This window comes from Apostichopus japonicus, chromosome 19 (assembly GCF_037975245.1).
Source record: "Apostichopus japonicus isolate 1M-3 chromosome 19, ASM3797524v1, whole genome shotgun sequence".
Taxonomy (NCBI): Eukaryota; Metazoa; Echinodermata; class Holothuroidea; order Aspidochirotida; family Stichopodidae; genus Apostichopus; species Apostichopus japonicus.
Window position 1 is genome coordinate 16,387,843 of NC_092579.1, and position 14,079 is coordinate 16,401,921.

General features: G+C 38.2%; 1 protein-coding gene across 4 annotated transcripts in view; it reads left to right on the forward strand.

The window, feature by feature from the left end:
• LOC139959974 (uncharacterized) overlaps positions 1–14,079 on the forward strand; it is a 132,900-nt gene that overhangs the window by 11,667 nt on the left and 107,154 nt on the right. For 2 of the 4 annotated variants that reach the window (XM_071957935.1, XM_071957933.1), the window contains 8 exons: positions 5,061–5,378; positions 5,853–6,134; positions 7,805–8,089; positions 8,574–8,843; positions 9,933–10,193; positions 10,476–10,739; positions 12,644–13,225; positions 13,746–13,868. In XM_071957935.1, coding sequence (XP_071814036.1) covers positions 5,061–5,378; positions 5,853–6,134; positions 7,805–8,089; positions 8,574–8,843; positions 9,933–10,193; positions 10,476–10,739; positions 12,644–13,225; positions 13,746–13,868 — 2,385 coding nt within the window. Of the gene's footprint in view, positions 1–2,942; positions 2,995–3,533; positions 3,546–5,060; positions 5,379–5,852; positions 6,135–7,804; positions 8,090–8,573; positions 8,844–9,932; positions 10,194–10,475; positions 10,740–12,643; positions 13,226–13,745; positions 13,869–14,079 lie in introns of those variants that run through there. The other 2 variants (XM_071957934.1, XM_071957936.1) reach the window with 2 other exon arrangements.

Consider the following 14,079-nt stretch of genomic DNA (forward strand, 5'->3'; position numbering starts at 1 on the left):
CCCAGAGGAATCGAAACAGACAGTTTTTCGTTCGGGTCTTCTAGCCACAGTGATAAAGGACCTGATTTGCTATCTGTTGAGCCATTCCGATGTGGAATAGCCCTCTCCTAACTTTTGATATTGACTCCGTTTCCTTTTATCGGTTAGCTATCCGATTTCTCTTCCGATTTTTATCGTTTTTCGATGTGACGTCACTTCAGAATGTAGTCAGTTCTAGAACCCCTCAGATTTGAAGTAGGTATTCGAATATTCTACTGCATTCATTACATTCACTACCACAAACCTCACTCTTCGGCCTAAAATCGGAAAAATCGGACCGTATTTCGATAAAATATCGCTGTAGTGTGACCGGGCCGCGAATATTTTTTTCCCAAACTGAACTGACACTGAAATTATTTCCTCGATTCTGATTGGTTATCAGCGAGCACGTGATATACTTTAGTTTTCAACATGGATCCTCCATAATCTGTCGATATCAGTATGATCAACACAATCAAATTCAAGATATTAACATTAGCAACTTTCCAGAACTTTTAGTAGGTATAATTAAACGAAAGTATAGAGTGAAGCAACTATTCCCAACTACTGCGCCCATTATAGGCGGTCCTCGATCGTTTGTTTACTCGCTTGACTCCGCTCTACACAGCACATACATGTAATGTGTAGCCTATTGTACTGTGTATAGTATACAACACAATAAAACACAGTGCATTTGTAATTGTATACATGTAGCCGATGACGATGTACATATGTACCGTGGTGTTTGGTTGCGATACTTTTAGTTTTACAATCATAAATTCAAAATGTATTCAGTCAATGAATCATTATAGGCCTAGTCGAATATGTAGTGGCCATGAAGACGTGCGAGCGAGTGTGTGTCAGCCAGTGAGTGTACACAAACATGGCATTTGACGATATGTCTGTGTCTTTTGACTTGTTAACTAGTTGTATATAGCATTATAACCTATACGTACGTAACCACATATGTTTACCTGCACAATTAGAAGTAAATACATGGTGACATAGTAGGCCTGCATTAACCGTATAAACGTATTCGTACTACTGTAGTTCGAGATCTCAAATTCACTAATATAGGCCCTACCGCCCTTGCAGTAGCTCTTGATTACTGGAAGCCTCACATTGTATCTACATGTAGGCACACTTAGGCCTACATACTTTAACTTAGCCTGTATATGGCGTACACACGTAATTTTGACATGATGCGGCCCATGAGGATTGGTATGATCAACACTAACAGTGTCACATACATACCATTCCGGTTTTGATCAGCCAATCAGAATCGAGGAAATAATTTCAGTGTCAGTTCAGTTTGGGAAAAAAATATTCGCGACCGGGCCTTTAGGCTTAATTGTATAAATATATATATCCCACAGAAAATGCACTTCCATGAATGGCAAAGGAATGAACTACTCTATACCGTCGCAAAAATCCTATACAAAGAAGAACCTTTTCTATGGATATTTCGTAGCGAGGGTCAGGCTATTGGGGGGAAACATCCAAAATACAAATAATTGTAGGTTCATATTATTTATTGAAAAGATTGAAAAGATAGAAGTAAACAAAATATCATGCATGAAAAGGAATATATACAGATTTATAGTTTTATCCGTACATATTTGTATAAATACTTAGGTTATGCTTAATATATTATGTAGTTGTAATTGACCATAAAAAGCTGATGTTACGTTCTTCACCATATTCACCAAAAACTTCATCCGGCAAATTATAAAACATTTACATAGAAAACATTTACATCAAACATAAATTGCAGTATATATCTACATAGGCTACTCGTTTCGAATAAAATTTACATGATACTTTTTTTAAAGAAAAGAAAAGTCAACCAGGATTTGTGGGAGTCTGAGTATACAAAACTAGACAAATTTGATCCACTCTCAACTTCAGTTTAGGGGTATACTATATTATCTTTACTTATTGTACAATATTCACAATACTGCAAATAGGCCTACTTATAAAATAATTTCGCCTTAAATTATTGTCTAGATACTGTCTGGATAGAATTACAAGTCTAAGACTGTACGGCTGTAATATGATAAGATCATTGGGAAAATATCACAGAGAGGATATCAGATTGAAAATATGTAATGAGAATATCTTGCTCGAAAGAAGACATGTTGGAATTTAACTTAAACAGCCTCCTACTATACTATCGATTAATTAATAACACCAATTTATTCTAAATATTTCGTTGCACAGACACTTTTTAGATAAAGTTACTGTTCAGGTAGCCTATAGTTGTGGTCAAACGCAAAGGCATTAATTAAACATTGCGCAATACATAGATCACGATTCGACGCCGATACAAGCTCATCAAAGACATTCCATTCTTGTGAAGGAGATTTTTTCATGTTTCTTACAGACACTATGTTTTATGTACACATCCATTTGCTCATCTCAGCTCGATCTTGAGACGTAGCGCCACATGTTTATCCATCCATGCTCCTTAAATATCTGCTTTATTGGCTCCGATTATAGTACGCTATAGGAAAGTTTTTTGATTACGTAATCGACCTGCCACGGTCGTAAGTCGATCTGCAGGCTCTACAATTAGCCTGCATAGCTTCTTAACACCTAGGCTCTTTGTGTAAACACTGTGTAGAAATATGTTCATGTCTACATTGTAGTTAATCATACAGCGTTCACGCTAAGACCGTCATACAAGAAAAAAATATGTGGCAGGCGTTGCAGACTAGTTGGTAAAAAGAGGTCATCTTACAACCAAGGCAGGTCGGTTACGTAATCTCAAGAAACCTTTCCATGATAGCGTGCTATAGGGGTCTATACAGCTGACCTGAAACATTCAAGCAAAACAAAACACACCCTGATTGCTAACATATCAAAAAAGATGTTCTCCTGTTGCTTTTTGGCACTATTTCTGACACTTGGTGCGGATTGATATAGACGCTAATAGGAGCATGCCACCATCCGGTTGTGTATCGATGAATTTGATAAGTACGATTCTATTTTTGTATATGCACCCTTGGGAAACAAAATGTGCGGCGGTAAGAATAAAAACCACGACGAGCTCCCACTACTACCAAGCATCACAAGATCGAGAACGAACGCTGAAAGACCATCATAAACAGTGTCTAGCCTACTTGAGTTTTGCTGTGTGGTAAAATTCCCGGAATGCGTTCAGGATATGGCAAGAAAATCGTCCAGGCGATGCTTCTCAATGACAGTAGCATAACGTACAGTAGCCTAGCCTTCATTACTTGCCTCAGTCCTAGGCTAAAGTTAGGGTGAGCATTGAGTCTGATGAATAAAGCAAAAACACGTTACTGCATCTGCATCATTACTGCGTTATGCCTACAACCACAGAAGTTTAGGTCTTGGTTTTGGTGTAATACTGCACAAATTGCCCCTGATGTGGCTGTTGACGTGCAGTCCTCCAAGTTGGCTAATGGTTTTGCTGACTTCCCAGCATTAACTTGAAGGAGGCGGTGTTTGGTGCTGATTTTAGATCAGGTGGGAGTGTGTTCCAAGTTTAGTTCAGTACCTGGGTAACAACTATCAGTATCAAGCATCATAGCCTAACGAAGCCCCCATCGTTGCTATAGTCTTACAACACATATGTTACATAAGCCTACGCAATTCATGAGTTCACAATTTTGTCTGGAAGCAAAGGAAGACAAACTAAATTAACCAGTCAGTTAACTTCCCCATCCAAAACCCAATTCATATGAAGTGCTCACACAATGACAACAATTTATTTCCAGCAATTTTGTACAGTTACATGAATGTTTAACAAAGTATAAACAAATATTTTGAATACAATATAGAGAGACAGGTACAAAGAAAGAAAAAACATTCACCATTATAATTCATATACAATACTTAAAGGGTGTGAAGACTCGCGCAAAAAGAAACGTCTAATGCTGGTAATTTGACCTAGTTTCGAATGAGGTGTAACAGAAGTGTTAACACCACCATCGATCCCAGAAAATACACACACAGCTTGCTACCGTCGGTAATATTAGACACTAGTGTACAGTCAGTACATACAGCTGCGGTCAATACCCACAGCACAGTATACAAACGATACAGCAATGGAAATCTCAGGTCCAGCTAATGATAACAATTAAGGTATCACGTTTCATTACTGTCTGCATTTTGTAGCGAAACGAATAAAACGTCACTTGCAAGCAACAGAAAGTTAACTCTTTCAGATGGCCGCACACGGTTTGGGTCGAGTCTTCAATGCCTTTAAGCTATACAAATGCATGGAAAAGGAGAAAAAACAAAGAAGCGCAATGCTTGGAAAAGTACTACTTACCCCTTTTCTAGATTTAACGATAAGAGATCGGGCAGAAAAGCTGCACAGAGAGATCCTGATGAGACCAATTACATGTTGCTTGGTGCTGAACCTTTCTATGGAAATCAATTCACATGCTGTAGTGTTTCAGTTGTGTTACATATGCTCTCTATAACTAAACAAAGCTACCACCTACCGTCCAGCATAATTAACTTAGTGTTCATAGTATATGTTCATTGTTACAAAAAGGGACTAAAAAGCAAACAAGGCCTAAAAGAAATCTGCTTCACACATATTCATTTGTGATCTTTTGTTCTCAATACTGATCACAGGCAACTTTACAATGTGGAATGTCAGTGTCAAAAACAGTTTTATATGCAAATGTTCCCAAACCTTTTGAAAATTATATTTATCTTTAAATTTGCCGGTTGCATGTACATAGTAAATCATTATTACCTATAGTCAAGATTAGAAATAACTACTGGCCACGTTCGGTTTGTACTGTTAACACCATTTATTCATTTAAGTGTTTCTTCCAGGCCGCATTTTCAGGGTTGGGAGAGGGATTTTGATCAAACAACGCATGATATAAATGATGATTGCACACAAGTGGAACTTGTCATGGAATCACAGAATTTTTGTTTTTGACAAGGACTGTAAAGAGACATTGATGATGATTGGATTTTGAATACTCAGTAAAAAGAAAGAAACCATTCTCTGTGTAATTGAAAACTGCACTTTTTATTCTCATCATTTTGCACAGCTCCTCCACAGGATGTCTACGTACAGTTTGTATTGGCTGGACCAATCCCTGAAGCTGGTTATCCGACCTACCTTCTGCTCAGTTTTAGTCCGAGCACGGATGCTGTTGATGACTACCTTTATGAATTCAGTATAGCAGGAGGTCCGACTACATCAGAGGTCATATCTGCCAATGGACCTTTCACCCATGAATTCACACCGTTGAACATTCCAGCCAACCAACCTCAGCTGACGATCGACCATAGACTAGTATCTAGGAGGAATGGCGTGGAGGGTCCTACTGCAACTATACAAATTGTGACTCAAGACTCTGTCCCACGTGAGTAGTTTATAGTTTCTAACATTTAGGTACATTTCAATGGTAAGAAAGACAACATAAGCCTATTGAAATCCTATCCATGTGATTAAATCATGGATGAACACGGGCTTACTTCATGCCTACTCATTTCAATGAATATTCAGAGAATAAGTAGGCAGGCATGTAATTGTCAGACCCTAGAACTGCTCCAGTGTAGTAGCTTTGTAGTTTTTCAAAACAAGCATTTCTGTCACATATGTCATGGTTGGGTTTGTGTCTCCTTGAAAGCTCTATCAGTGTGTTTGTGTGGCCTTATCTGAAAGGAGCTGATTTATTAACAAGCCTTATTAGGCAGTGAAAGATTGTGAAAACATTCATGATATATTATCAATTTAGAACCAAAATTATGCTATGGGAAGTCCTGCTTTAGCTGGCTATTAGTAACTACATTAAAAATATGCTATAAAAAATTCATTTCCCTTCTTTCTTTGACAGCCTCTCCTCCGCCAGTTGAGGGAAATTTCCAGGCTGTCGGTACAAGAACAGCTATACGATGGGGTGTGGACGCCACTGCAGATTATACCAGTTTTGTAGTGTTCGTTTACTCCCCAGGGGACACCACAGCCATGAGGATCGACCTTGACCTTAGCAGAACCAGTTACTTTTTCAACTTCCCCGTAGAGTCGCTGCTCCTCGATTTTTACACAAGAAATGACCTCGGATTGTGGAGTACTACTGCGACATTTACACAAGCAGATGCAGCGCCTGTCGCAGTGGGTAAGGATTGTAAACATTCATTACCTGTACGTTCTTGAGGCAATCTATGGACTTGAAGCTGAAGAAGAAACAAAGTCAAAGTGCATGTTTCCAATGTAAACAAAATGAAAAGAATGTATTATAATAAATGTCAAGCTTCAGTCGTCTGAAAGTGTCTTGTGATGTTGCTGAGTTTGTCAAATGGTCTGTTCTTCTGTGCCCTGAGAATGTTACTTTGTGCATAGTCGGGGGAGGGGGGGTTGTTGTTTGTTGTGATGCAGTTGTCCTAACTGCTTGCGATTTGCAGTGTTAAATTGAGTGGATGTTAGGTGACATTTTTATTCTCTTGAAGACCTGTCTCTGTAGGTTGGATTACAATGCAGTTATCTTGATTTGTCCAGGGAATGGATCACAGCACTAGGCGGTCTCTGATGTCAAAACGTTATTTGTTCAATAGCTTCAATTAATTTGCTATTACCATCTTCTGTTTGGTTTATCCTTGAAATGTGATACAATAATTTACATCTATGATGTGTAAACCATTTATCCATACATGCAGAAAATATTCTTCCTCAATCTTGCACCTCGAATAAGCTGTTTCTTCGTCAGAGAATATTTAGCTCTGTTAAAGCGAGCATAATTCCAACTGTTTTCACATTCCAAAGGGATAAATCAACAATAAGATTTAATTAGGAAGTTAATGCATTGAAGACAGTGTGCAGTGATCATGATGACAACTACAAAGACTACATACTTATTGAGGTCCATTTCCTGAAGTACAGATGGGGTTTATCAGATGGTAAAACTAAGTCGATAAGCCATGGATTCTATCTAGATGAATAAAGATGTGGAGGAAGATTTTCAACTAGTGGTGGGAAAGAATTTTGTCTATTTTTTAATAAAAGTGTTGCAGCATGGGTATGTCTCATGATAATCTCTGTAACGGTTTCAAAAATTAAGGAGAAGGAGCATTGGGATTGGTAAAAGTTGTTGCTTGCGCCACTGTAGGGTGCCCACACGGATTCACAGTTCCTTTGAAAGGGTTTTCTAGTGACTGGAGTGGGTTTGGTCACTTTATAGAAGCGATTTGAAGTACATATTCTGGATATGTAGGTAAAAACCACATCCTCATAGCATTTTGTGATGTAAAATTATGGATTTTTTTAGATTGTGACATTTGGTTAGTGCATCAGGTAACAGCAGATTGAATGATGTCAAATATAATATTTCAATCATTTATACACAGAAGAAAATCATATTTCTGCATTAAGTTGCATTCACTTTGATAAAATCCTAACTACAGAGAAATATTGACAGTTGAAAAATCGTTCCGCATCTATCAGGTTTCAAGAAGATTCAAGATTACGTAAAACTTTTCGCGGAACATTTCCCTTCCTGTGTGACATTGCGGATCACCTGCTGCGATCTTCTTTCCTGGAGTTACTGAAAGTTTAAGTCAGTCAAAAATAGATTACATGTTGATAACAATAGATCATATCTTGAATTTAAGGTACAAGCTATTGAGATTTGGTTTCTCTTAAATTATGAATTTGATATTTTGTGCCACCCGAATATTCCTTTAAATTCCTTTAAATTCTGTATCCAATCCAGCACCATCTTTGACATCATTCATTGCATTTTTAATTATTTTAAACTCACTCACTCAAGTTTGTTGTTGTTGTTTGATGCAGCTGACACCTTGTTCCAGATTAGCCAGCTAACAGAGACTATGATGACATTGGAATGGCAGCATAATCCTAATACAAACATCGTACAATACATCATCACCATCACAGACCCTGCAGATCCAACGCAAGTGATTACGAGGACAATCGACTCTGGCGCCACAGCTGAGATGTTCACAGAGCTATTCCAAAACTTAATCCCAGCAACAGCGTACTCCCTGCAGATTGATGTTATTCAAGACGGAAATAACATTCCTCAATCATTCGTCGGTCCAGAAGTAGTTTACACACGTTAGTTCATATTCGCAGTTCAGTGGCTTTTATCTGGGGACCAGGAGGGGGGTGGACCTTTGACAGGAAGAATGTATGTAATTGTTAGAGCCATAGGAGCATGTTCCCAAAAGATTAGATAATGGTCTTTGAATTGAGATAGTGTTGAGAATCAAAGCAGGCTGAGTCAATATTACCTGCTATTTGGCTATTAATGCAGCTTTTTGAGTTGATTTTGTGAATTTTACAAGACATAGGGGGATGTTTCACAAAGAAAGCCTACATTTGACCAAACTGTGATACTTTCTGAGATGTTTTCACTAAATAAGATGATAATTATCAAGAGTAAGGAAACTACACCGCTGGCAAGGCAATAAATTATAAAAAGAGTGAGAAGTGAAAACTAAAATGGAAGAAAACATGAAAGAGCAGCAGGCTGTGCAGAAAAGGCAAGAAACGTCCAAGGAGGGGTATTGACCAGTTAAACTATTTCCCTTTTTCTCAGGTCCCTTCCCCCCAGAATTGGCTGTCATAACTCAGACAGGGTTAGACTCAGTCAGGTTTGAATGGACACCACCTACTACAGGGAACTTTGATGGCTATGTGGTTGTCCTGAATATGGAGCAGACGACATATCTGGATAGCAACACGATGTTCTTCGATGTTAGTGGATTGCAAGCTGGCGTGGCGTACGATTTTGGGGTCTACACGTACGTCGGTCCCACCGACCAACAGATATGGAGTGATCTGGGACCTACAGATTTTGTTCCTTTAGGTAAGGAAAAACAGATGCTGGAACTATCTGGTAGTCTACACTAAGTCATTACTGTAGAATTATCTTCATAGAGTAAAGAATCCTTGCTCTGTTTTATCACTGTGCAGTTTTAAATGTGAAGCGAATAGAGATTAGATAATTATCCCCTTTAATCCTCTGTAATTTTTTTTTTTTGTGGCAACAGCAGAGTGAATGATGTCATTACTACCATTTAGCTGGAAATAGTTTTGTTTTGTTTTATAATATAACTCTCCTTTCTTCATGTCAGAAACTTCAGATTCATAAGAAGCAAAATGTTTGCATTTGGACGAGAATGTAACTGCAGGGAAACCTTGACAGCTAAGCTAAGCAAACATTCCAAATGTATCAATAAGAAGAGTTTAATAAAATAGTATAGCTTTTGAAGAACATTTGCTGTTTATGACATCACAAACCACCTCCAGTGATACTCTCCAGTGAGGAAGAATCAAGGATTTAGCCAGTCTAAATAGGTGACATTCAATCAACCATCTATTGAGTTTAAGGACAAGATATTGAGATGGGAATTTTAACTAACAGTGTGGACTTTCTGTCTTTGTCATGTATAAGTGTTGTACTGTACAGTCCTGTCATCTGAATATCCATTTAAGAAGAACGATTCTAGTATAAATATTTATAAAATTTATAAAGTATACAAATTAAAAACAAGACCACTGTTTGGTGATCTGTTTCTTTGTCTTTTTCAAGGCAATCAAGACTGATCAAAATTTATTTTTTGATAAAGGTATAGATGTTGGCCAATCCTTCAAGTAAAGTGATGAGCATTTATTCGGCTTCATTTCCCACATTTAATTTCTCCTTTTATTAGACTTTCATTACAACATTGCAGACAGTTTTAAAATGGATTGAGCCACGATGTTTTCAAAACCTTATATAAAATGGTATTTCTCTAAATGATTGCAAAGTTTGCAATTTTGTATGCATGTATTGGGTATTTAGGAGATCCCGCATGGAGTTCACTATTCATGTATCACTTTCTCCTTTATATGCATTTAAGCTCATCGCATGGAACAGTTCTTTGCATTTTACCTTCTTCCACTTGCTTCACAGCGGACATTGACGGCAACGTTCAGATAGACAGTATCACTTCTTCAAGTCTGAATGTGCTATGGGACGCCTACCAGAATGCAATGACTTACTTTATCACGCTGGTGGACGAGAACAACCAGGTGGTGGGTCTGCAACAACTGGACGGCACAGCTACACAGTTTAGCTTCACAGGACTTGATCCTAGCACCTTCTACGAAGCCAGGGTGGAGGTCTTCATTGACAATCAGGCTTTCTATGCAGGCGAAAGCAATGCAAGAACATGTAAGTGGTTTTTTTTTGTTCAAAAAAGAAAGAAAAAGAAAGCCATGCCAGATAGAATTTTCACTGTTTGATCTTAACTTTGAAGATCATTCAGACTCCCTCACTTTTTTTGCTCTCCTCATTGGTTGCCAGTTCAACAGATAATTTTAATTTTCGAGTCTCGTGTTAAGAATGCCATTTTGAAACAAGGTTTTCGTCGATTTACCCATTAGTTTTGTTCACTGCGATTGAGTGCATACTTATTACAAGTGCTTTATATTATTTAAATTGTCGATCAAACAGTACCTGTAGGAACGCCATCTGGTGTAGTGAATGTCCAGTCTACCACCACTGACTCAATCACGGTCGGTTTCACCGAAATCCCAGGAGCAACCTCCTATCAGATCATTTACACAGACAACTTGGGAGTTACCAGAACGCTGACTAGCTTTACGGGGTCTCCATTTACCATTCCCAACTTGAGTGCCAGTACAGACTATAACATTCAGGTGAACAGCATTGTACAAGGTGCCACAGAATTGGTCGGCAACACCCAAGGCAGAACAGGTGAGTGTTAAATATTCATTCCGTGAAATCTGGGATGTCCAGTAAAGCCCCGAGATCATACAAAACCCATTTTGGAATGAATTTTGTTAATTAGTATTACTTTGTCACTATGTCAAGTTTTGTACACTGAGGAATAACAAATAAATGATGAAATGAAAATAACTACCAATGTAATATATATATAGCATGATCATGGGCTGTTGTGAGCGATTATACAGTTTACATTGCTATTAAACATGCAATTGCACATGTCTTCTTACATGCACTTGTTACATGTTATTACGTTTATGTTATTGCATGTAAATGTCATAACACATCATTAGATATTTTGTGAATCATATACCTGTGTGTATAATTTAATACATGTATGTTAATGCATGTTCTGCTAACATTGCGTTTACATGTCACATGTTTATGCCATGGTATTGCATGTTATGTCATTACACATAATTTCATGTTTTGTTTTGTATAATTACACATCCATGTGTATAAGTAGTGAACATATAGTTACATGTTATTTCTTGCTACAGTATGTTATTACACATAATTAAATATTGTGTGTATAAAATTCACTATAATTTATACATACAGTATATACCAATTGTTTTTAAGGGTATTGCATTCTGAAGGCATGTCTTTTGTGTAGATGTAAACACCCTCCATAGTGGTATGAGGAATATTGTCAAATTTGTTAAAACCTTGATCAAACCATGGTTAAACCATGGTCAAACCATGGTCAAACTATAGAGATTTGTAGCATGTAATTTAGATATATAAATTTTGAAGAATATTGAAAGAGCGGACATTTTAATGGAAAGTGCCCAAGGGGGGTGGGGGGGTGGGGTTATGCTGAGCAGCCCATCTTTGTATGTACAAGTTAGTCTGCCTTTAACATTGCTATGGATGTCGTTTGTCTCAAAAATTATGTTATGTTTTGTATTTTCCATTTTTTGTAAATATTTTCCATTTTTTTTTTTTTTTGTAATCTAGGAGCCTACTTTGTTTATAGGATGTCTACAAAGTATTGTTGAACTTTGCAAAAAATACCAAATATCATGTGAAGTAGATATATATCAACAGATAACATGTAATATTGATACAAATAGTTTGCCAGTGCGGCTGGTGCATATACGTAACCGTAAGCGGTGACTAGTACAGTAAAAAGGTAACCATCCATCTTCCGAAGCCTACTGATATTTGTATCAATTTAAGGTGCTGTTAGCGACCCAAGAAGGCCCTGCGTACCCTTTACCATCCATTAATACTCATGTAGACGTCCAGATGGGGTCCTTCTTAAATATGTTGTTGTCTTCATAATCAGATGATTTATTCATTTTCATTCTTACTGTATGTCTTCAGTACTGATCAGTACAGTTCTTAAACTGTTCCCTTAATATCCACCAAAAAGGGGAAATTTACCCCAAATCCTTTCCTCCTGTTGGAGTGCAACATCTGGGCATCTAGAGGTACCAAATATCAAAACATTGCTCCCCCAAGCCCTGAACATGGTAGGGCTTGGATGAATGTGGACTCTCCTTTTGGTGGCCCTTTTTTTCTGTTGATGCTGCACTGGGGCCCTGCTGCGCCTAATAGCTACGCCCACTGTCAAGAGATGGATGCAATTAACGGAATAGTCGCTGTTTTACAAGAACAGAAGAGCGTGAGGGAGTTTGTGTAGGGCTAAACATATTTATTTTGAATTGGCAGTCTAGCACTTTTAGTCGTTCCTAATCTCACGTGTCATTTCTTCTGTATGAAACTCTGAACGGTCGGTCAAACGTGTAAAAAGAAACGAGTCTGTTATGTGCTGTTTTTTATTTTCCCCTTCCATCGTGATGTAATATAAGAATTTCAAATGTCATTATCCAGTCTCTCCAAGAAACTTTTGCCTATTGATTTTTCAGCTGATGCTAATGCCAACATCAACCCTGCTGTTACAAATGTCGGTACCTCCAGTTTCACCATCACCTGGGAGGACATCACCAACCTCGGTTTTACAAGTTATCAGGTGACGTACGTCAACGAGAACGGTGTCAGCATGACTGTAACAGTTACTGCGATTCCAGGACAGAACCCAACTTCAATTCTACAAGGTCTGAACTCAGGACAGCAACATGACGTCACCATAACAGGGACCAGAAATGGCCAGACGGTGGATCTATCAATGCTGGTACAATTCACCGAGCCCCTGCCACCGAGGGAGGCCACATTTATGCAGATTGCGGGCACCACCAACGTTCTTGTTTCCTGGACACCACCGACGGGCGATGTCACCAACTACGTGATCACCTACACAGTCGACGGCACCACCATGCAGGAGATCCTCGACAGCACCACCACGTCCACCATCATCAGTAACTTTGTTCAAGGACAGTCACAGATCCTGACTGTCAGCTCCGCCTCGGGGAGTGATATCAACAATTTAGTGGAGAGCACGCCCGTGGAACCGCTCCAGAGTGGAAATACAGACTTCACAATCAATCAGAGTATGAATCTCTTCGATCTCTTCACAACGTTGCACGAGAAGTTTAATGTAACATATCAGTGAATTTCTCCATAAAAGGCCTTTTTACAAATTTTTAGACTTGGAAATATCTTTAGTAAATTTGATGTAGCATTTTCATTTAGTCTTATTAACAAAAAAAAACTCAACTTCCTTTTGTTTGACCATCATCTCCAAAGCTTCATATCGTCTCTCGTTCTTTATCAATGAATCTTTTGACCCATCAGGATCAAGTGAATGATGATTAGCTGTATTCCCATTGGTCACTCATTTTTCTGTTATTTTATCAAACTGCTTCACAATGGATCGTTAGTGTGAAACAGTAGCTTCTGGTTCTTTAATCACTAAATGAACACTCACATTGTTATGGAGCTTTGATCCCATGGCACATAGCCAGGTCATTTTCCCTTTCCCCCCCACCCCCCCCCCATTTATTAAAGTTAGGCTGAATTTAGAAAATGACTATTTGTTGTAATTGTACATGATTTCTCCATTATTTTCAGATACCAATCCATGTTCTCCGAATCGTTGTCTAAACCAAGGTGTATGCACAGCGCTTAGTACCACAATGTACGTCTGCACTTGTCCTGCAAACTTTGGCGGGACCAACTGTGAAAGCACAACCGGTTAGTCTCTTCGACTCTTGACTTCTTATTCATATCTCCCTCACTTTTTAGTCATGAAAGGTTAATTTCATTTTAACATTCAACAATTGTTTGGCATTCCTTTGGATTCTCCAATCCACACTCTTTCCGTTTAGCAATAAATCTCCTCGCCGTTGTTGTATGTTTAGTAAAACCAATTAATTTCTCAGTAATATGTAAATTTTCGAGTTCT